Source organism: Nomascus leucogenys, chromosome 1a, assembly GCF_006542625.1.
Source record: "Nomascus leucogenys isolate Asia chromosome 1a, Asia_NLE_v1, whole genome shotgun sequence".
Taxonomy (NCBI): Eukaryota; Metazoa; Chordata; class Mammalia; order Primates; family Hylobatidae; genus Nomascus; species Nomascus leucogenys.
This window is the reverse complement of record NC_044381.1, coordinates 87,963,350-87,985,428: the sequence shown is the minus strand read 5'-3', so window position 1 is coordinate 87,985,428 and position 22,079 is coordinate 87,963,350. Positions and strand designations below refer to the sequence as shown.

Sequence of the window (22,079 nt, the reverse complement as noted above, 5' to 3'; positions counted from 1 at the left end):
AGGTCAGGCGTGGTGGCTCATGCCTGTAATCCTAGCACTTTGGGAGACCGAGGCAGGCAGATTACCCGAGGTCAGGAGTCCAGCACCAGCCTGGCCAACATGATGAAACCCCGTCTCTACTAAAAATACAAAAATTAGCTGGGCGTGATGGTGCATGCCTGTAATCCCAGCTACTTGGGAGGCTGAGGCAGGAGAACTGTTTGAACCTGGGAGGTGGAGGTTGCAGTGAGCCGAGATCGCACCACTGCACTCCAGTCTGGGCGACAGGGCAAGACTCCATCTCAAAACAAACAAACAAACAAAACCACCCCCCAAAAAATAATAACATCAAAAAAGAAAAATACTGGAGTCACTCACAATGCTAAGTATTAAACATATTATAAAGCCACTATGATAAAAACAGTATGGTATAAATGAAAAAAGGCAGAAAGATGAAGCAGAAAACTAAGTTCAGAAACTAACATAAGTATATACAGTATACTACATGAAAAAGAAAGCATTTAAATTTACAGGGAAAAAATCTGTTACTTAATGAATGGTGTTGTGATACACAAACCTAAACAAATTAAGTTAAAATGTTTTCAAACTGACAACAATTTAAGAGTAAAAAGTAAAATGATAAAAATACTGAAAGTAGATACAAAGATCTTAATTTATTATATATTTATATAATTTAAGGGAAGGAAAATCTTAGAAAACATGTTTATCAAAAGCAGAAATAACAAACATACAAAATTGGACCACAGAAAAATAAATTACAGGATATAAAGACAGTGACAAATAAAATGCTATAAACTGAGGAAGAGTATTTGACACAGAAGAGCTAGTATCTTTTGTTTAAAAAAAAGTCCCAAAATCAATAGCAAAAAAAAAAATCCACCAACAGAAAAATATACAATTCACAGAATAATATAAATGGCAATAAGCAAAATACCTCCATTTCACTAGTAATTCAAAAACAGGAATATTAAACAATAATTTAATTACTTACATATTAAACAATATTAAACAATGAGATATCACAGTTTTTCAAAATACTAAATACTCAGAGTTGTCAAAAGTGCAAAAAAAAGAGGCAGCTGAATTTCTGGTCATAGTCATTAAATGGTAAAATCTTGGGAATTTGGCAATACATATTGGAAAACTTAAAAATGTGCATAGCATTTCTAGCAATTCCACCTCTGAAAAACTATAGTAAAACATTTAATCATTTAAAATTTAAACATCACAGTTATCTAATATTTAAATTTCAAAATAATTGATATAATTTAAAATAGGATAAAATACATCGACATAATGAGATACCGTGCATCATTAAACATAACATCACAGAATAATTGTTTTCACTACTTCAAATATTTGCTGAGTACCTATCATTGCCAGACACTGATTTTGGAACTGGGACTACAATAGTTCATAAGAAAAATAAGGTCATTACCTTCAAGAAGTTCATCAATGCAAATAAATGTTAAGATAATTTCAGACAGTGATTAAGGCAATAAACAAAAATTATGAGGGTAAAATATGTGTTTAATTAACAAACAGGGTACTCATGTTAAGAATAAGGAAAAAAATGGAATTGAAAAGGAATAAACAAAGGCTTTCAATGCCCTGGAAAATATATAGAAATATCACCAGTCTTAACAGAGGAGTGCCCACTTTTTGTTATATTATTTATGTCTTGATGTCTGAAATATTTCATATTATGCTCAGTGGAAACAACTGCTTAGATTATTTGATCTTTCTCAACTTGGTTTCCACATCTGTAAATCAGGGATAATAACAGCATCTACCTGCTAGAATTGTTTTGAGATATGTCAAGTGTTCACAAAAAAACTTTTCCAAGAGTTATATTAGGGGTACCTTTTATTTTCTGTAAGGTCACAAACTTTTGACTATGAATAAAGTACCTACTTCTGTCAAATAGGTAAAGTGGAAAGTGGGCAAGGCCAAGGTCATGCTACAGAATGTGACTGAGCAACAGAGGGATCACTTCAGCTGGGATGGGAAAGGAAAGCCTCCAGGAGGAGCTGACATCAAATCACAGTTGAATCCTAAGAAGTCAGTCTTGCAAAGATGTAGGAAAGAAACAGCTAAGTTTCTAAGGTAAGAATATACAATTGAAAGAAATTTATAATAGGTTAAGTAAAGTATACTACCTATAAATGTCAAGTAAAATATCACAATTTGCTTAAGATGTGTGTGTGTATGTGTATATATATATACATATGTGTGTATATATACATATGTGTACATATACATATATACATGTCTATATATACATATGTGTATACACACACACACACACATTTTATTTATACGAGTAAATAAAAATAAATGCTGAGATTTATAAGCCATGCTCAATAATTTCTTTAGGCTGCTGGTTTTGGTTTTTAGTGTAAGTAACTATCATACGGTAGTGTATTTTCAGGGGAACCAGCCCCCAATATTTCAACATAGGTTCTTTTCTATTTTCCCTAAGTGTCGGCCGGTCTGCGAAATAAAGGGAAAGAGTACAAAAGAGAGAAATTTTAAAGCTGGCTGTCCAGGGCAGACATCACATGTCGGCAAGTTCCGTGATGCCCCCTGAGCCGCAAAACCAGCAAGTTTTTATTATGGATTTCAAACGGTGAGGGGTGTATGAATAGCGTGTGGGTCACAGAGATCACATGCTTCAAGGGCAATAAAACATCACAAGGCAAATGGGCAGGGCAAGGTCACAAGGCCAGGGCGAAATTAGAATTACTGATGAGGTTCACTGTCCCGCTGTGCACGCATTGTCATTGATAAACATCTTAACAGGAAACAGGGTTCAAGAGCAGAGAACCAGTCTGACTAGAATTTCGCCAGGCTGGAATTTCCCAATCCTAACAAGCCTGGGGGCGCTGCTGGAGACCAGGGCATATTTCATGCCTTATCCACAACTGCATAAGACAGACACTCCCAGAGTAGCCATTTTAGAGGCCTCCCCCTGGGAATGCATTCTTTTTCCAGGGCTGTTCCTTGCTAAGAAAAAGAATTCAGCGATATTTCTCTTATTTGCTTTTGCAAGAAGAGAAATATGACTCTGTTCTGCCCGGCCTGCAGGCAGTCAGACTTTATGGTTATCTCCCTTGTTCCCTGAAAATCGCTGTTATCCTGTTCCTTTTCTAGGTGCCCGGATTTCATATTGGTCAAACACACATGCTCTACAAACAATCTGTACAGATAATGCAATCATCACAGGATTCTGAGGCGACATACATCCTCAGCTTACGAAGAAGACGGGATTAAGAGATTAAAGTAAGGACAGGCATAGGAAATTATAAGAGTATTGATTGAGGAAGTGATAAACGTCCATGAAATCTTCAGAATTTATGTTCAGAGATTGTAGTAAAGACGGGCATAAGAAATTATAAAAGTATTAATTTGGGGAACTAACAAATGTCCATGAAATCTTCACAATTTATGTTCTTCTGCCGTGGCTTCAGCTGGTCCCTCTGTTCGGGGTCCCTGTCTTCCCACAACAGTACTGTTCTAACCTGTCTAGCAATGAGGCCAAGAATATTGATTTAATCCCCCAAACATGCCAGTTAGCTTAGCTCTGTTCTAATATTAAAATACGTACCCATCATTGTATCTACAGTGGTAAGATCTAACACTGCCTTAAAACCATATAAAGAAAACAAGTACAACATAATAATCACATCATTATACAGATAACATGATCTAAATCATTACAATCAATCAATGATATAGGTTTCCTTACCTCGGTCCATTGCTGTCTTTTCTCCTGGTTGAACAGTTGCCTTGTTCAGCTTTGGTTCGCTGATCCGTGAACTCATTTGCAGTCCTATCTACAACTTCTCCAGCATCAAGTGCTCTGTGTAGTCTATAGTTGACCATCTTCAGAACAATGAAAACAGCAGCTATCACAGGACAATAAACTGCTACTATAATCATGGTAGAAGGAAGGGCCTTTAAGAGAAAGAAATTAAGGAAATACATTTTAAAATATTTTCTACTGTAATCAATTAGATAAATCTGTATCTAAAATAATAAACACATTTACACACAAAGCAACAACTATGTTACCAGCGCTAAGCTGCAAAACTTAGCAGCTTCAATGCCCAATGCAAAAGACACTAGCTACATGTGGCTACGGAGTAATTGAAATATGGCTAGTTTGAACTGAGATGTAAAGTGAGAATAAACACCGCATTTTAAAGATTCAATATAAAAAAATGTAAAATATCTCCATTTTTATGTTGATCACATGTTGAAATAATACTTAGATTATACTGGTAAAATAAAACATTATTAAAATTAATTTCATGTGTTTCTTTTTACTTAATGTGGCTACTAGAAAATGTTAAATTACATATATGGCTTTCCTGCATTACATTCCCACTGGACAGCACAGGTATATGGTCCATGCCAAAAGCCTTATTATACAATTGCAGAACAAAAGTATCACATTACAGTATATGTGAAGAAATCAAGGTTGTGATCCAAATATAATGTCTGTTTATGGGCTCTGTGCAACCATTTTTTAGGATACAGTCTTTGTATTCCCGAAAATTGGAAGTTAAAACTGTCATGAGAATGACCTTAGAACTGTGACTGTAAAACTAGGTAAGATATGGAAGACATGCAAAATCCAGGTGGGTTTTATTTTAAAATAGTTAAACATTTAAAATACTTAAAAATTGTAGCCTGCCAAACAAAAAGAATAAAAGAACACAGAATAGAATCAAGTAACAGATTAAATAAAATAAGTCAGCCAAACATCCTGGGTGTGGGGCCGAAGGCCCATCACACAGGAGGATTCAGTGATGGGGAACTTGAGTCCACAGGTGGCAGGCTTGGAGACCAGCTCACTGGGAAGGCAAGGCCTAGAGTCACTACTGGCAGAGGTAATACAACGAGGCTCAACTTATCCCAATTTCATGAGAAAAATCACCCAGACATCTATAGCTCTAGACCCCACATGTTTTCACAAGATTCAATCTCAGTTATCTGAGAACATGACCCCAAATTGGCTTTAAAAGAGTAACCTCTAGCCAGGTGTAGTGGTGGGCACTTGTAATCCCAGCTACTTGGGAGGCCGAGGCAGGAGAATCACTTGAACCTGGGAAGTGAGGTTCTAGTGAGCCAAGATCATGCCACTGCACTCCAGCCTGGGTGACACAGTGAGATTCCATTAAAAAAAAAAAAAAGTGAACCTCAAATCACTTGAGACAAAAATAAAAAGGTCTTCATGAGCCAGGCAGGTTTAGAATACAGATAAGATCAAAGTTTCTTTTTTTTTTTTTTTGAGACGGAGTCTCGCTGTCGCCCAGGCTGGAGTGCAGTGGCGCGATCTTGGCTCACTGCAGGCTCCACCCCCAGGGGTTCACGCCATTCTCCTGCCTCAGCCTCCTGAGTAGCTGGACTACAGGCGCCTGCCACCTCGCCCGGCTAATTTTTTGTATTTTTAGTAGAGACGGGGTTTCACCGTGTTAGCCAGGATGGTCTCAATCTCCTGACCTCATGATCCGCCCGCCTCGGCCTCCCAAAGTGCTGGGATTACAGGCGTGAGCCACTGCGCCTAGCTTCAAAGTTTCTTTAAAAAGAAAAAAAAAGTTTTTGAGAGGGAAAGAGTGTGGGTTGAAATTAGGATGGAAAAACATAAAGTCCACAAATTAATACTTCTGTGTTGAGTGTGGGCATAATAGGTATGTATTAAATATTTGTTATTTTTAAATACTTGGATTAAGAAGTCCTGCATATTAATGTATCTAAAAAAATTAAACTTGTGATTCCAACTTAAAATGTTACTGAATAACTTGTTTGGGCTTATAATTTTAAGTTGGGAAATATATTTAGAAGTTTACAAAATACATTAATATCAGATTTGCAAGAGTTGAGTACTTGTATGATATTGTGAAATATGTATTTGGTCTTCATCCCCATTTTCTGGCATAAACTCTTAAAATCCTTGGAATCTCCAAACTGGTAAGTGTCTTTTTGTTCACTATTAGCTTGACTGGTGCCTGAGGGCTCCTGGATAGCCTCAGGAGCCAGGGCTGGTTTCCAGGAGAACCAACCTCCTGATTAGAGGGTTGGACTGAAGTCCCAACTCTCAACCTAAAGGGAGGGAAGAGGGGCTGTAGGATGAGTTGATCACTGTATTAGTCCACTCTCATGCTACTATGTAAGAAATACTCAAGAATGGGCAATTTATAAAGAAAAGAGGTTTAACTCACAGTTCCATATGGCTGAGAAGGCCTCAGGAAACTTACAATCATGGCAGAAGGCACCTCTTCACAGGGCAGCAGGAGAGAAATGAATACCAAGTGAAGGGGAAGCCCCTTAAAAAACCATCAGTTCTCATGAGAACTCACTAATTATCACGAGAACTGCAGGGGAGAAATGCCCCCATGATTCAATTATCTCCATTTGGTCCTACTCTAGACACATGGGGATTATCGCAATTCAAGGTGAGATTTGGGTAGGGACACACAGCCAAGCCACATCATTTCACCCTGGCCCCTCCCAAATCTCACATCCTCACATTTCAAAACACAATCACGTGCTTCCAACTGTCCCCCAAAGTCTTAACTCATTCCAGCATTAACTCAAAAGTCCAAGTCCAAAGTTTTATCAGAGACAAGGCAAGTCACTTCCACCTATGAGCCTGTAAAATCAAAAGCAAGTTAGCTACTTCCTAGATACAATGGGGATACAGGCACTGGGTAAATACACTCATTCCAAATGGGAGAAATCAGCCTAAACAAAGGGACTACAGGCTCCATGCAAGTCCAAAATCCAGCAGGGCAATCAAATTTTAAAGCTCTGAAATGATCTCCTTTGACTCCATGTCTCACATCCAGGTCACTGATGCAAGACGTGGGCTCCCATGGCCCTGGACAGCTCCATCCCTGTGGCTTTGCAGGGTACAGCTCCCCTCCTGGCTGGCTCATGGGCTTGCACTGAGTGTGGCTTTTCTACGCACATGGTGCAAGCTGTTCGATCTACCATTCTGGGGACTGGAGGACAGCAGCCCTCTTCTCACAGCTCTGTTAGGCCATGCCCAATGGGGACTCTGTATCGGGGGGGTCCAACTCCACACTTCCCTTCCACAGTGCCCTAGCAGAGGTTTTCCATAAGGGCTCCACCACTGCAGCAGACTTCTGCCTGGACATCCAGGTAATTCCATACATCCTCTGAAATCTAGGCAATGGTTCCCAAACCTCAATTCTTGGCTTCTGTGCATCCACAGGACCAACACCACATGTAAGGCACCAACGCTTGATGCTTGCACCCTCTGAAGCAACAGGCTGAGCTGCACATTGGTCCCTTTTAACCACAGCTGGGATGCAGGGTACCAAGTCCAGAGACTGCACAAAGCAGCAAGGCCCTGGACCTCGCCCAAGAAACCATTTTTTTCCTCCTAGGCCTCTAGGCTCGTGATGGGAGGGGCTGCCGTGAAGACCTCCGATATGCACTGGAGACATTTTCACCATTGTCTTGGTGATTAACATTTGGCTCCTCGTTACTTATGCAAATTTATGCAGCTTTCTTGAATTCCTCCCCAGAAAATGGGGTTGTGTTTTCTATTGCATCATCAGGCTGTAAATTTTCCAAACTTTTATGCTCTGTCACCTCTTGAACACTTTGCTGCTTAGAAATTTCTCCCACCAGATACCCTACATCATTTCTCTCAAGTTCAAAGTTCCACAGATCTCTAGGGCAGGAGCAAAATGCTGCCAGTCTCTTTGCTAATAAAGCATAGCAAGAGTCACCTTTATTCCAGTCCCTAATAAGTTCTTCATGTCCATCTAAGACCATCTCAGCCTAGACTTCATTGTCCATATCACTATCGGCATTTTGGTCAAAGCCATTCAACAAGTCTCTAGGAAGTTCCAAACTTTCCCACATCTTCCTGTCTTCTTCTGAGCCCTCCAAACTGTTCCAACCTCTGCCTGTTACCCAGTTCCAAAGTCACTTCCATATTTTTGGGTATCTTTTCAGCAGTGCCCCACTATCTGGTACCAATTTACTGTATTGGTCCGTTCTCATGCTGCTATGAAGAAATACCCGAGACTGGGTAATTTATAAGGAAAAGAGGTTTAATTGACTCACAGTTCTGCATGGCTGGGGAGGCCTCAGGAAACTTACAATCATGGCAAAAGGCACCTCTTCACAGGGCAGCAGGAGAAAGGAGTACCCAGTGAAGGGGGAAGCCCCTTATAAAACCATCAGATCTGGTGCGAACTATCTCAAGAACAGCATGAGGGAAACCACCCCCATGATTCAGTTATCTCCACGTGGTCCTGCAGTTGATATGTGGGGATTATCACAATTCGAGGTGAGATTTGGGTGGGGACACAAAATCAAACCATATCAATCACCAAATGATGTCATCAATCACGACTACATAATGAAGCTTCTATAAAAACCTAAAAGGCTTGGATTCAAGAGCTTCATGATACCTAACACATGAAGGTTTCTGGAACTTCCATGCCCAGAGACAGCATGGAGGCTCCAGGGCCCTTCCCACATGCCTTGCCTCATTCAACTTTTCATTTGTATCCTTTGTATTAATAATATCTCCAGGTAGACAGTGTCAGAATTGAATTGAATTGGAGGATACCCAGCTGGTGTCTGCTGAAGCACCTGCTGCAGAAATTGTTGACTGCTTGGTGTGTGGGGACACCCCCACACATCTGCTGTCAGAAGTGTTCTGTGCTGTGATAGCAAAGTAGGAGAATAGAGTTTGTTTTTTCTATAGCCTCTCAACTTGCAAACATTTGTCAGATAATTTAAATCCTTAAAAATGAATACTAAATTTACAAATGCAATTTGATAAGATCTTATTTAAAAAAACCTTTTTAAATTATTGTTAAAATATGTTAGACCTGTAAAGAGTTGAGTTTTAAAATTCTTAGTTGTAAGATGGCCGAATAGGAACAGCTCCAGTCTACAGCTCCCAGTGTGAGCGATGCAGAAGACGGGTGACTTCTGCATTTCCAACTCATGTACCGGGTTCACCTCACTGGGGCCTGTCAGACAGTGGGTACAGCCCACAGAGTGTGAGCTGAAGCAGGGTGGGGCATCGCCTCACCCGGGAAGTGCAAGGGGTCGGAGAATTCCCTTTCCTAGCCAAGGGAAGCTGTGCCAGATGGTACCTGGAAAATCGGGACACTCCCACCCTAATACTGCGCTTTTCCAATGGTCTTAGCAAACAGCACACCAGGAGATTATATCCCACGCCTGGTTCAGAGGGTCCCACGCCCACAGAGCCTCACTCACTCCTAGCACAGCAGTCTGAGATTGAACTGCAAGGCGGCAGCAAGGCTGGGGGAGGGGCATCTGCCATTGCTGAGGCTTGAGTAGGTAAACAAAGCCACCAGGAAGCTCGAACTGGGTGGAGCCCACCGCAGCTCAAGGAGGCCTGCCTGCCTCTGTAGACTCCACCTCTGGGGGCAAGGCATAGCTGAACAAAAGGCAGCAGAAACTTCTGCAGACTTAAACATCCCTGTCTGACAGCTTTGAAGAGAGTAGTGGTACTCCCAGCACGGAGTTTGAGATCTGAGAATGGACAAACCGCCTCCTCAAGTGGGTCCCTGACCCCCAAGTAGCCTAACTGGGAGACACCTCCCAGTACGGGCCAACTGGCACCTCATACAGCCGGGTGCCCCTCTGAGACGAAGCTTCCAGAGGAAGGATCAAGCAGCAACAATCGCCATTCTGCAATATTTGCTGCTCTGCAGGCTCCGCTGGTGATACCCAGGCAAACAGGGTCTGGAGTGGACCTCCAGCAAACTCCAATAGACCTGCAGCCGAGAGTCCTGACTGTTAGAAGGAAAATTAACAAACAGAAAGGACATCCACACCAAAACCCCATCTGTACATCACCATCATCAAAGACCAAAGGTAGATAAAACCACAAAGATGGGGAGGAACCAGAGCAGAAAAGCTGAAAATTCTAAAAATCAGAGTGCTTCTTTCCTCCAAAGGAATGCAGCTCCTCGCCAGCAACGGAACAAAGGGACGGAGAATGACTTTGACGAGTTCACAGAAGTAGGCTTCAAAAGATCAGTAATAACAAACTTCTCCAAGCTAAAGGAGGATGTTCGAACCCATCGCAAAGAAGCTAAAAACCTTGAAAAAAGATTAGATGAATGGCTAACTAGAATAAACAATGTAGAGAAGACCTTAAATAACCTGATGGAGATGAAAACCATGGCATGAGAACTACGTGACGCATGCACAACCTTCAGTAGCCGATTCGATCAAGTGGAAGAAAGGGTATCAGTGATTGAAGATCAAATGAATAAAATGAAGTGAGAAGAGAAGTTTAGAGAAAAAAGTAAAAAGAAACAAACAAAGCCTCCAAGAAATATGGGACTATGTGAAAAGACCAAATCTATGTCTGATTGGTGTACCTGAAAGTGACAGGAAGAATGGAACCAAGTTGGAAGACACTCTTCAGGATATTATCCAGGAGAATTTCCCCAACCTAGCAAAGCAGGCCAACATTCAAATTCAGGAAATACAGAGAACGCCACAAAGATACTCCTCGAGAAGAGCAACTCCAAGACACACAATTGTCAGATTCACCAAAGTTGAAATGAAGAAAAAAATATTAAGGGCAGCCAGAGAGAAAGGTCAGGTTACCCACAAAGGGAAGCCCATCAGACTAACAGCTGATCTCTCGGCAGAAACTCTACAATCCATAAGACAGTGGGGGCCTATATTCAACATTCTTAAAGAAAAGAATTTTCAACCCAGAATTTCATATCCAGCCAAACTAAGCTTCATATGTGAAGGAGAAATAAAATCCTTTACACACAAGCAAATGCTGAGAGATTTTGTCACCAGGGCTGGTGACAAGAGCTCCTGAAGGAAGCACTAAACATGGAAAGGAACAACCAGTAGCAACCACTGCAAAAACATGCCAAATTGTAAAGACCATCGATGCTAGCAAGAAACTGCCTCAACTAACGGGCAAAATAACCAGCTAGCATCATAATGACAGGATCAAAATCACACATAACAATATTAACCTTAAATGTAAATGGGCTAAATGCTCCAATTAAAAGACACAGACTGGCAAATTGGATAAAGAGTCAAGACCCATCAGTGTGCATTGCATTCAGGAGACCCATCTCATGTGCAGAGACACACAAAGCCTCAAAATAAAGGGATGAAGGAAGATTACCAAGCAAATGGAAAACAATAAAAAGCAGGGTTGCAATCCTAGTCTCTGATAAGACAGACTTTAAACCAACAAAGATCAAAAGAGACAAAGAAGGCCATTACATAATGGTAAAGGTATCAATTCAACAAGAAGAGCTAACTATCCTAAATATATATGCACCCAATATAGGAGCACCCAGATTCACAAAGCAAGTCTTTAGAGAGCTACAAAGAGACTTAGACTCCCACACAATAATGGGAGACTTTAACACCCCACTGTCAACATTAGACAGATCAACCAGACAGAAAGTTATCAAGGATATCCAGGAATTGAACTCAGCTCTGCACCAAGTGGACCTAATAGACACCTACAGAACTCTCCACCCCAAATCAACAGAATATACATTCTTCTCAGCAACATGCTGCATTTATTTCAAAATTGACCACACAGTTGGAAGTAAAGCACACCTCAGCAAATGTAAAAGAACAGAAGTTATAACAAACTGTCTCTCAGACCACAGTGCAATCAAACTAGAACTCAGGATTAAGAAACTCACTCAAAACCGCTCAACTACATGGAAACTGAACAACCTGCTCCTGAATGACTATTGAGTACACAACAAAATGAAAGCAGAAATAAAGATGTTCTTTGAAACCAGTGAGAACAAAGACACAACATACCAGAATCTCTGGGACACATTTAAAGCAGTGTGTAGAGGGAAACTTAGAGCACTAAATAAATACCCACAAGAGAAAGCAGGAAAGATCTAAAACTGACACCCTAACATCACAATTAAAGGAACTAGAGAAGCAAGAGCAAACACATTCAAAAGCTAGCAGAAGGCAAGAAATAACTAAGATCAGAGCAGAACTGAAGGAGATAGAGACACAAAAAACCCTTCAAAAAATCAATGACTCCAGGAGCTGGTTTTTTAAAAAGATCAACAAAATTGATAGACTGCTTGCAAGATTAATAAAGAAGAAAAGAGAGAAGAATCAAATAGACGCAATAAAAAATGATAAAGGGGATGTCACCGCCGATCCCACAGAAATACAAACTACCATCAGAGAATACCATAAACACCTCTACACAAATAAGCTGGAGAATCTAGAAGAAATGGATAAATTCCTCGACACATACACCCTCCCAAGACTAAACTAGGAAGAAGTTGAATCCCTGAATAGACCAATAGCAGGCTCTGAAATTGAGGCAATAATTAATAACCTACCAACCAAAAAAAGTCCAGGACCAAAGGGATGCACAACCAAATTCTACCAGAAGGACAAAGAGGAGCTGGTACCACTCCTTCTGAAACTATTACAATCAATAGAAAAAGAGGGAATCCTCCCTAACTCATTTTATGAGGCCAGCATCATTCTAATACCAAAGCCTGGCAGACACAACAAAAAAAGAGAATTTCAGACCAATATCCCTGATGAACATTGATGCAAAAATCCTCAATAAAATATGGGCAAACCAAATCCAGCAGCACATCAAAAAGCTTATTCACCATGATCAAGTTGGCTTCATCCCTGGGATGCAAGGCTGGTTCAACATACACAAATCAATAAACCTAATCCAGCATATAAACAGAACCAAAGACAAAAACCACATGATTATCTCAATAGATGCAGAAAAGACCTTTGACAAAATTCAACAGCACTTCATGCTAAACACTCTCAATAAACTAGGTACTGATGGGATGTATCTCAAAACAATAAGAGCTATTTATGACAAACCCACAGCCAATATCATACTAAATGGGCAAAAACTGGAAGCATTCCCTTTGAAAACTGGCACAAGACAGGGATGCCCTCTCTCACCACTCCTATTCAACATAGTGTTGGAAGTTCTGGCCAGGGCAATCAGGCAGGAGAAGGAAACAAAGGGTATTCAATTAGGAAAAGAGGAAGTCAAATTGTCCCTGTTTGCAGATGACATGATTGTATATTTAGAAAACCCCATCATCTCAGCCCAAAATCTCCTTAAGCTGAAGCAACTTCAGCAAAGTCTCAGGATACAAAATCAATGTGCAAAAATCACAAGAATCCCTATATACCAATAACAGACAGAGGGCCAAATCATGAATGAACTCCCATTCACAATTGCTTCAAAGAGAATAAAATACCTTGGAATCCAACTTACAAGGGATGTGAAGGACCTTTTCAAGGAGAACTACAAACCACTGCTCAGCGAAATAAAAAAGGACACAAACAAATGGAAGAACATTCCATGCTCATGGATAGGAAGAATCAATATTGTGAAAATGGCCATACTGCCCAAGGTAATTTATAGATTCAATGCCATTCCCATCAAGCTCCCAATGACTTTCTTCACAGATTGGAAAAAAACTACTTTAAAGTTCATATGGAACCAAAAAAGAGCCCGCACTGCCAAGACAATCCTAAGCAAAAAGAACAAAGCCGGAGGCATCACACTACCTGACTTCAAACTATACTACAAGGCTACAGTAACCAAAACAGCATGGTACTGGTACCAAAACAGAGATATAGACCAATGGAACAGAACAGAGCCCTCAGAAGTAATACCACACATCTACAGCTATCTGATCTTTGACAAACCTGACAAAAACAAGAAATGGGGAAAGGATTCCCTATTTAATAAATGGTGCTGGGAAAACTGGCTAGCCATATGTAGAAAGCTGAAACTGGATCCCTTTCTTACACCTTATACAAAAATTAATTCAAGATGGATTAAAGATTTAAATGTTAGACCTAAAACCATAAAAACCCTAGAAGAAAACCTAGGCAATACCATTCAGAACATAGGCTTGGGTAAGGACTTCATGACTAAAACACCAAAAGCAATGGCAACAAAAGCCAAAATTGACAAATGGGATCTAATTAAACTAAAGAGCTTCTGCACAGCAAAAGAAACTACCATCAGAGAGAACAGGCAACCTACAGAATGGGAGAAAATTTTTACAATCTATCCATCTGACAAAGGGCTAATATCCAGAATCTACAAAGAACTTAAACAAATTTACAAGAAAAAAATCAAACAACCCCATCCAAAAGTGGACAAAGGATATAAACAGACATTTCTCAAAAGAAGACATTTATGCAGCCAACAGACACATGAAAAAATGCTCATCATCACTGGCCATCAGAGAAATGCAAATCAAAACCACAATGAAATACCATCTCACGCCAGTTAGAATGGCGATCATTAAAAAGTCAGGAAACAACAGGTGCTGGAGAGGATGTGGAGAAATAGGAACACTTTTACACTGTTGGTGGGAGTGTAAACTAGTTCAACCATTGTGGAAGACAGTGTGGCAATTCCTCAAGGATCTAGAACTAGAGATACTATTTGACCCAGCAATCCCATTACTGGGTACATACCCAAATGATCATAAATCATGCTGCTATACAGATACATGCACACATATGTTTAATGTGGCACTATTCACAATAGCAAAGACTTGGAACCAACCCAAATGTCCATCAATGATAGACTGGATTAAGAAAATATGGCACATATACACCATGGAATACTATGCAGCCATAAAAAAGGATGAGTTAATGTCCTTTGTAGGGACATGGATGAAGCCGGAAACCATTATTCTGAGCAAACTGTCGCAAGGACAGAAAACCAAACACCACATGTTCTCACTCATAGGTGGGAACAGAACAATGAGAACATGTGGACACAGGGTGGGGAACATCACACACCAGGGCCTGTCGTGGGGTGGGGGGAGGGAGGAGCGATAGCAATAGGAGATATACCTAATGTAAATGAGGAGTTAATGGGTGCAGCATACCAACATGGCACATGTATACATATGTGACTAACCTGTACGTTGTGCACATGTACCCTAGAACTTAAAGTATAATAAAAAATAAAAAATAAAAATAAAATTCCTAGTTGTTTAATTTATAGCTTTAATAAATCTAATATTCATTATGAAAAACAAAAGTACTCTGAATAGCCTTTTCTGAGCAAAATGGCCACTCTCAAACACACAACACAAACTGCTTTGATACATATAAACACATATACATCTCAGAGAATTTACAAAAATTGTGTGACACTGGTTTCCATCTGAAATATTTGTCATAAAAACCAGAATTCCTGGAAATTATTTAGTTCAATACCTTGATTTCCAGACAGGAATTTTAATGACTTAGCCAAGATCACCCATCTTAATACCAATATTAAGGGAGGCTTCTTATGCGTATTTCAGTGCCCATTTTGCTATATACCACATTGCCAATTCCATTTTCAAATGTAAAATGTCGAAAAGTAAGAGTTCCATTGTAATTCACTGTAGTCCACATTAAGATAAAAATGACTGATATTAATTAAGTGGACAGAAAGGCAACAACCCCAACATTATTACTCAGTGTTAGACAAATTCATTGAAAATGGCTCTGCCAAATGGGAAAAGATAAAACAGAGTACTTAACACTGAATGGTCTACAGGATCTGCCTCTACAAAAAGAGTCAAAGATTATGAATGCTTAAAACACACCTAAATAAACTCTCTCCCCCTACTATTATATTGCTAAGAGCAGTGGCCAACTGGGTGCCAAAACCACACTGAAATGTGCAAGATGTACATATTAAGTGTAGAACTTCCTTTTAAAAATAGGGACAGTGTCTTGCTATGTTGCCCTGGCTGTTCTCAAACTCTTGGCCTCAAGTGATTCTCCCACCTCAGCCTTGCAAAGTGCTGGGATTACAGGCATGAGACACTGTGCCCAGCTCAGGATTTCTTTTTTAAGAGCACTGAACAGTGAAAAGACTTAGAACAAAATAAAAATTTAGGTGACCATTAAATACTGGAAACCAGTACCTGATGAACAATACTTGTATTTTCTATTCAAATTACAAAAGTTACCCATTTATTTTCCACTATCTGATTCAAATGCATAAGCCCTGCCAGTGATTACTCTTGAGGTTTCTGGGTGACAAAGGACAGCTGTGCTCTAACAGTTTAACTTTTCCCAAAGGGGGTAAAAGTGCATAGACACACACCGGTCTGTCTGGTGACTTAGTTTAAACTTATTCTCGACTCTACTTGGATTACGTCACTGGACTCTCAGCTGATTCCAGAGCAGCTGACAATATTACCAGCAGATCATAATAGATCACAAACCCTTCCTGTAATTGTGATTCACATTGTCATGCAACTTATCTGCAGAACTTTTTCATTTTACAAAATTGAAACCCTCTATCTATTAAACAACAACTTCCTTTCCCCTATCCCCCGGCAACCACCACCTACTTCGTGTTTCTATAAATTTGAATACTTTAATGTTTTATTTTTTCAAGTCCAAGGTGAGCAAGAAGATCTGGGAAAGTTTGGAACTTCCTAGAGACTTGTGTAATTTCAATGTGAATATTTTAACACTGACACTACTGAAGAGTACACTTAAAAATGGTTAAAATGTCTGTACTCAGTGGTTATGACTGTAATCCCAGCTACTCACAGGAGGCTGAGGGGGGAGGATCAAGTGAGCCCAGGAGTTCAAGTCCAGCCTAGGCAACATAGTGAGACCCTGTCTCTGGAAAAAAAAAATTTTTTTTAATGGTTAAGATAATATATTTTATATTATGTGTTTTTTATAATTTTTTTAAGCTAGATGGATAAATATGTCACTTTGTTTTCTCTCCAGTAAGGGAAGAAAACCAAATGTTGAGAAACAAGCTGGGAAACCGAGCCATTTACCCCACAGTTTAGTCTTCTTAAATTCTGACAGCTTATCCTTAACACCAAAAATTGCGCAATTTCATCCAGGAGTGATAGGTTCAAGCTATTCAAGACACCAAATACATTTCTAATAGGACTCGAAAACACCACTTGGCATCACAGAAATGGTCATACCAGAATTAACACATCATGAGGTAACCTTATTATTTCATTTAAAAACTCAAGTGAATAATTTGGCTGGCAGTTTGCAAGGTAAAAATGCAATCTTTTACACAATACTCCTTTCCTTGTGCAGCAATGTAAAGGTTTTGTTTTGGATTGATAACTTTCACTATCTCCTTCACCACTGGCTCAAGATCTGAAAGTACATTGTAGCAAAAGATTTCTTCCTTAATATGCTTGTAGCTGTTCTCCATCAGAATGGATTTCAATGCATCTTTTCCAGTCTAAGTTACAAAGTGATTATCAATTAAATCTAACACTTAATGTCAACTAACTTCTAATACTTAGTGATTATGATGTGCAAGGTACATTTTAAAGTGCTTTAAGTATACTAACTCATTTAGCCCTCACAATCACCTCATGGCTCTATTATTCTTCTCATTTTCAAGATAGGGAAACTAAGGCACAAAACTAGATATTAGAGAGCAGTTTGGCTACACAGTCAGGATCAGCAAACTTTTTTCTTACGGCCAAAACAACATATACTTCAGTTTGTAGATGATCTGTTGTAACTACTCAACTCTACAGTTACAGCATAAAAGAAGCCATAGATATATAAACAAATAAACATGCTGTTCCAATAAAACCTTATTTATAAACACAAATCCAAATTTCATATAATTCTCACACATCACAAAATATTACTTCTTTTGAATTTTTTTTCAAGCATTAAAAATGTAAAAACAATTCTTAGCTCATGGGGCATTCAAAAACCTCCATGGGCCATAGTTTGCTGATCTCGACTCTAAATGAAAAATTGTTTTCTTCTCTAACCAATAACCCAAACAAAATGTCATCAAGCTCTTCTCCTTCATGCATGCCAATTACAAATCTATCACCGCCAACACCACCAGTTTCTTCCAACAGTAAAGCAAGTAGCTGCTAGTAAACATAGGCCAGTAATTGCTCTTTCATAATGTATGAAATTAAGGCACATTCAACAGTGGCATTTAGTAACAAAATTCTGAAAATAGCTCCTCTAGCTTGTTCTCCAAGCAAAATAACTATAATTAATTTTTAAAAGTAGTTTTACAATTTTGGATTATACCTTTATGTTTTTTGGTGTCTTCCCCCTCAGTGAGAAAATGTATCAGTTTACACTAGAAAACAATGGTTTAGGATTATTGTAAAAAATGCAGTTGGTTCCATAAAAATCCCTAGAAAAATAATAAAAACTTCTTGGCCGGGTGCGGTGGCTCAAGCCTGTAATCCCAGCACTTTGGGAGGCCGGCGGATCACCTGAGGTCGGGAGTTCGAGACCAGCCTGACCAACATGGTGAAACCCCGTCTCTACTAAAAATACAAAATTAGCCGGGCATGGTGGCGCATGCCTGTAATCCCAGCTACTCGGGAGGCTGAGGCAGGAGAATCGCTTGAACCCAGGAGACAGAGGTTGCAGTGAGCTGAGATTGCACCACTGCACTCCAGCCTGGGCAACAAGAGTGAAATTCCATCTCAAAAATAAATAAATAAATAAAATTAAATAAATAAATAAATAAAATTAAATAAAAAAAACTTCAATAGACATGTCACTATTTGACATAAAAGATAACTGACTAGGGACTAGGAACAGAGTCTGTTAGCACAATAAAGGAAAAATTTAAAAACAGATACAAACATGAAGGCTGTGTCTTACTGTCTCTCTAAAAAGGTAGATTACTTGTAAGAAAAATTATAGAAAGTAAAAATAAAACAATCTAGATTACCCTTTCAAAACACAAAGATACCCCAAAGTTTACATTTCTTCACATCTCCTTGTACTAGATGTTTTTTCTCAAAACGTTTAGCTATAAATGTATAACAAATAAATACAGTTGTCTCTCCCCGGAAGCTGTTACTTTGCTGCCTCATAATACGCTATAGTTTCATATCCAGCTATTAGAAAAAGTTGAAAAAGTTTCGTTTCCAAATTTAAAACACTAAATTTATTTAGATTATTCGATTATTCTTTTTGTTTTTTTGTTTTTGAGATGGAGTTTCGCTCTTGTTGCCCAGGCTGGAGTGCAATGGCGCGATCTCGGCTCACTGCAACCTCTGCCTCCCAGGTTCAAGCGATTCTCCTGCCTCAGCCTCCCGAGTAGCTGCGATAGATAACAGGCATGTGCCACCACGCCCAGCTAATTTTGTATTTTGAGTAGATACAGGGTTTATCCACGTTGGTCAGGCTGGTCTGGAACTCCCGACCTCAGGTGATCTGCCCGCCTTGGCCTCCGAAAGTGCTGGGATTACAGGCATGAGCCACCGTGCCTGGCCCTAGATAATTCTTAAATCCATGTTTCTCTTTGTGTGGTTTAAGATCTCTGAATGTTCCCAACTACCAAGTTAAGAAAACGGTGCTCCTAGTGAGCTATGGCAGAAACAATCACTAGCATATTTATTAAGAGAAACTGAACTTAATTTTTTGGCTTTAAAGTTCTGTCTGTTCTGCTAATAGCATCTTGTAGAAAAATAACTAAAAATTAAATAATACCAAAAAAATCTGGCAGATGAAAACAAAAATTAGCAGAATTTGAAAGCAGTATGCCTTATGCCCTAGACATGGGGAAAACACACACATGCACACTAATCCTATCGTAAATCGTAAGTTCCATCCATCAATATATCTGGACTAACTTTTCTTAACACTCTTTCAGGAGATGAAAACTAAACATTTATAACAATAGGAGTGCTGCCTTCTTTCTACTGTCTGCCTAAAAATCAGTCCGTCCTATGGCTGTTTACATTGTGGGCAATTTACTAATGGGAAAAAGAATTAACCATTTTTTTGTAAAGCTCTAAGATGGCCAATTGGCCTCAAGTTTTAGCTTTTCTACTGGTACGCCCGAAGGGGTGGGGAGTTGGGAACACCTCTACTTACTCACAATGATAGAAAAACCCCCTTTGGCTTTTTCCCAGAGAAAATGGGCACGTTAATTCCTGCAGTGTTTGCAATTCAGTTCCACAGCTCTCCCACCTTTCATTTTTGGTGGATGGAGAGAATGTTGGTGAGAAGGGAGAAAGAAGGGCTTAGTATTCAAATATTGCCTATAAATTTAGAAAATGTTAATTAGGCCGGGCGTGGTGGCTCACGCTTGTAATCCCAGCACTTTGGGAGGCCGAGGCGGGCGAATCACGAGGTCAGGAGATCGAGACCACGGCGAAACCCCGTCTCTACTAAAAATATAAAAAATTAGCCGGGCGTGGTGGCAGGCGCCTGTAGTCCTAGCTATTCGGAGAGGCTGAGGCAGGAGAATGGCGTGAACCCGGGAGGCGGAGCTTGCAGTGAGCCGAGATTGCGCCACTGAACTCCAGCCTGGGCGACAGAGCGAGACTCTGTCTCAAAAAAAAAAAAAAGAAAATGTTAATTAAGAGGGATCAGAAAGAATATGAATGTTTTTAATAAGGCTTACAGTTTTCCATATACAAGCTGCCCCCAAAGGACTCAGAAAAGGCCCTGATATCAACGGCCATGGCTCCAGGGATTTAGCCCTCTTGCCACAGTCTCCCCTTGCGGATTGAGGTAAAGCATTCCAGTTAAAAGTCTCCTTTCAGAGGACAGAGCTGCAGAGGAAAAGGAGAAAAGTAATCTTAATGTTGAGATTCAGGCATACTTTCCCACAGGAAAAAAAAATAATAATAATATTCTATTGAGCTAACTACACAGGGCCAAACTAATTTCAGAGGGCCAGCTGGTAACCTGTGTAACAAACTCACAGTGCATTTTCCCCAAAGGCAACTGGTTTACAAGTGAGCTATTGGAACTTGAGCCTACCTGTATTTCTGCAAATGTCTGCTACATAAATATTTTCATATAAATAGAATAATTAAAAATAATATATATTATCTTTTAAAAAAATCTGTATATATCTTTAAAAAATCTGTTTATGTCACTCCATAAGCTACATTTGTATTAATATTTAAAATTTTTAGCTACAATAGAATGCTCTTCTTGGGAGGTAACAGTCTAAATTTATGCCGCATCACCCAGCTGAAAAGAGACTAAAATAATGTAGCACATGCAACTCATCGGCAACAGGTATTGAATCTATTACTCCGGGCAGAAGTCACTATGCCAGGAGCTAGAGATGAGCAGCTTGATCCATATGAAGCCAGGTACAGTGACATTCGCCTGTAGCCCCAGCTCTTTGGAAGGCTGATGTGGGAGGATTGCTTGAGCCCAAAAGTTCAAGGCTGCAGTGTCCTATGACTGTACCTGTGAGCAGCCACTGCACTCCAGCCCAGGCAACATAGGGAGACCCTGTCCCTTAAAAACGCACAAACACATACACACACAACATATGCACAGGCACGCACACACGCATGAGAAGAAAAAGCACAGACATGAAAAATAAGGGATGAAGAAAAAACCCAACAAATAAATGTGAGGATGTACACTGATGGACTAAAATAATCCTATGTACATTATAGAATTTTTCCCGTACTTTTACTTAAAGAAAGAAAATCATTTATACAATTTGAATCTATAAATTCTGGTGAAAGTCAATGTCCTCATAATTAAAATGTCACATATATCTTTTCTACTCTATTTCATGAAATGATTTTGTCCAATTTATTCACATATTTTTAGCAACAGAAGTTTCTTCATCACAGAAGTCATTATGAGTTATCTAACACAGGTTTATATAGCACATCTACATCATCATTTCAGTATAAGTTTGAGTTCTCACACTTTCTGAATGTATGTATGATGCTGTTCCTAGGAATTCTGTGTATCCAAATGTCCATTTGTACTTAATTAGGACAACTTTTCTTTTTTTCACTCATCACATAAGTTCATATTCGTATCTCCATAAGCTACTTTTTAACTTAAACTTTAACAATTTATTATGACATCCAACACTTGCAAATTACTAAGTTATAACCCTAGTAACAGTTAGGATTAGCTATGCTAAATTTTAAAAAACTGTTTAAAAAATCAAGTCATGTTGCTACAAACACACACAAAAAAAACAACTGGATGAAAAACAGTAACTGGGCAAGTGGCAAGTAATATGAAAGGTTTTGTAATAAGTC

The 22,079-nt window shown here is 39.4% G+C and overlaps 1 protein-coding gene across 3 annotated transcripts in view; it reads right to left on the bottom strand.

Annotated features, from left to right (window-relative positions):
* The window catches only part of PCNX1 (pecanex 1), a 207,043-nt gene that overhangs the window by 162,832 nt on the left and 22,132 nt on the right, over positions 1 to 22,079 (bottom strand). For all 3 annotated transcript variants that reach the window (XM_030812783.1, XM_030812792.1, XM_030812798.1), the window contains exon 2: positions 3,749 to 3,957. In XM_030812783.1, coding sequence (XP_030668643.1) covers positions 3,749 to 3,957 — 209 coding nt within the window. The remainder of the gene's footprint in view (positions 1 to 3,748; positions 3,958 to 22,079) is intronic.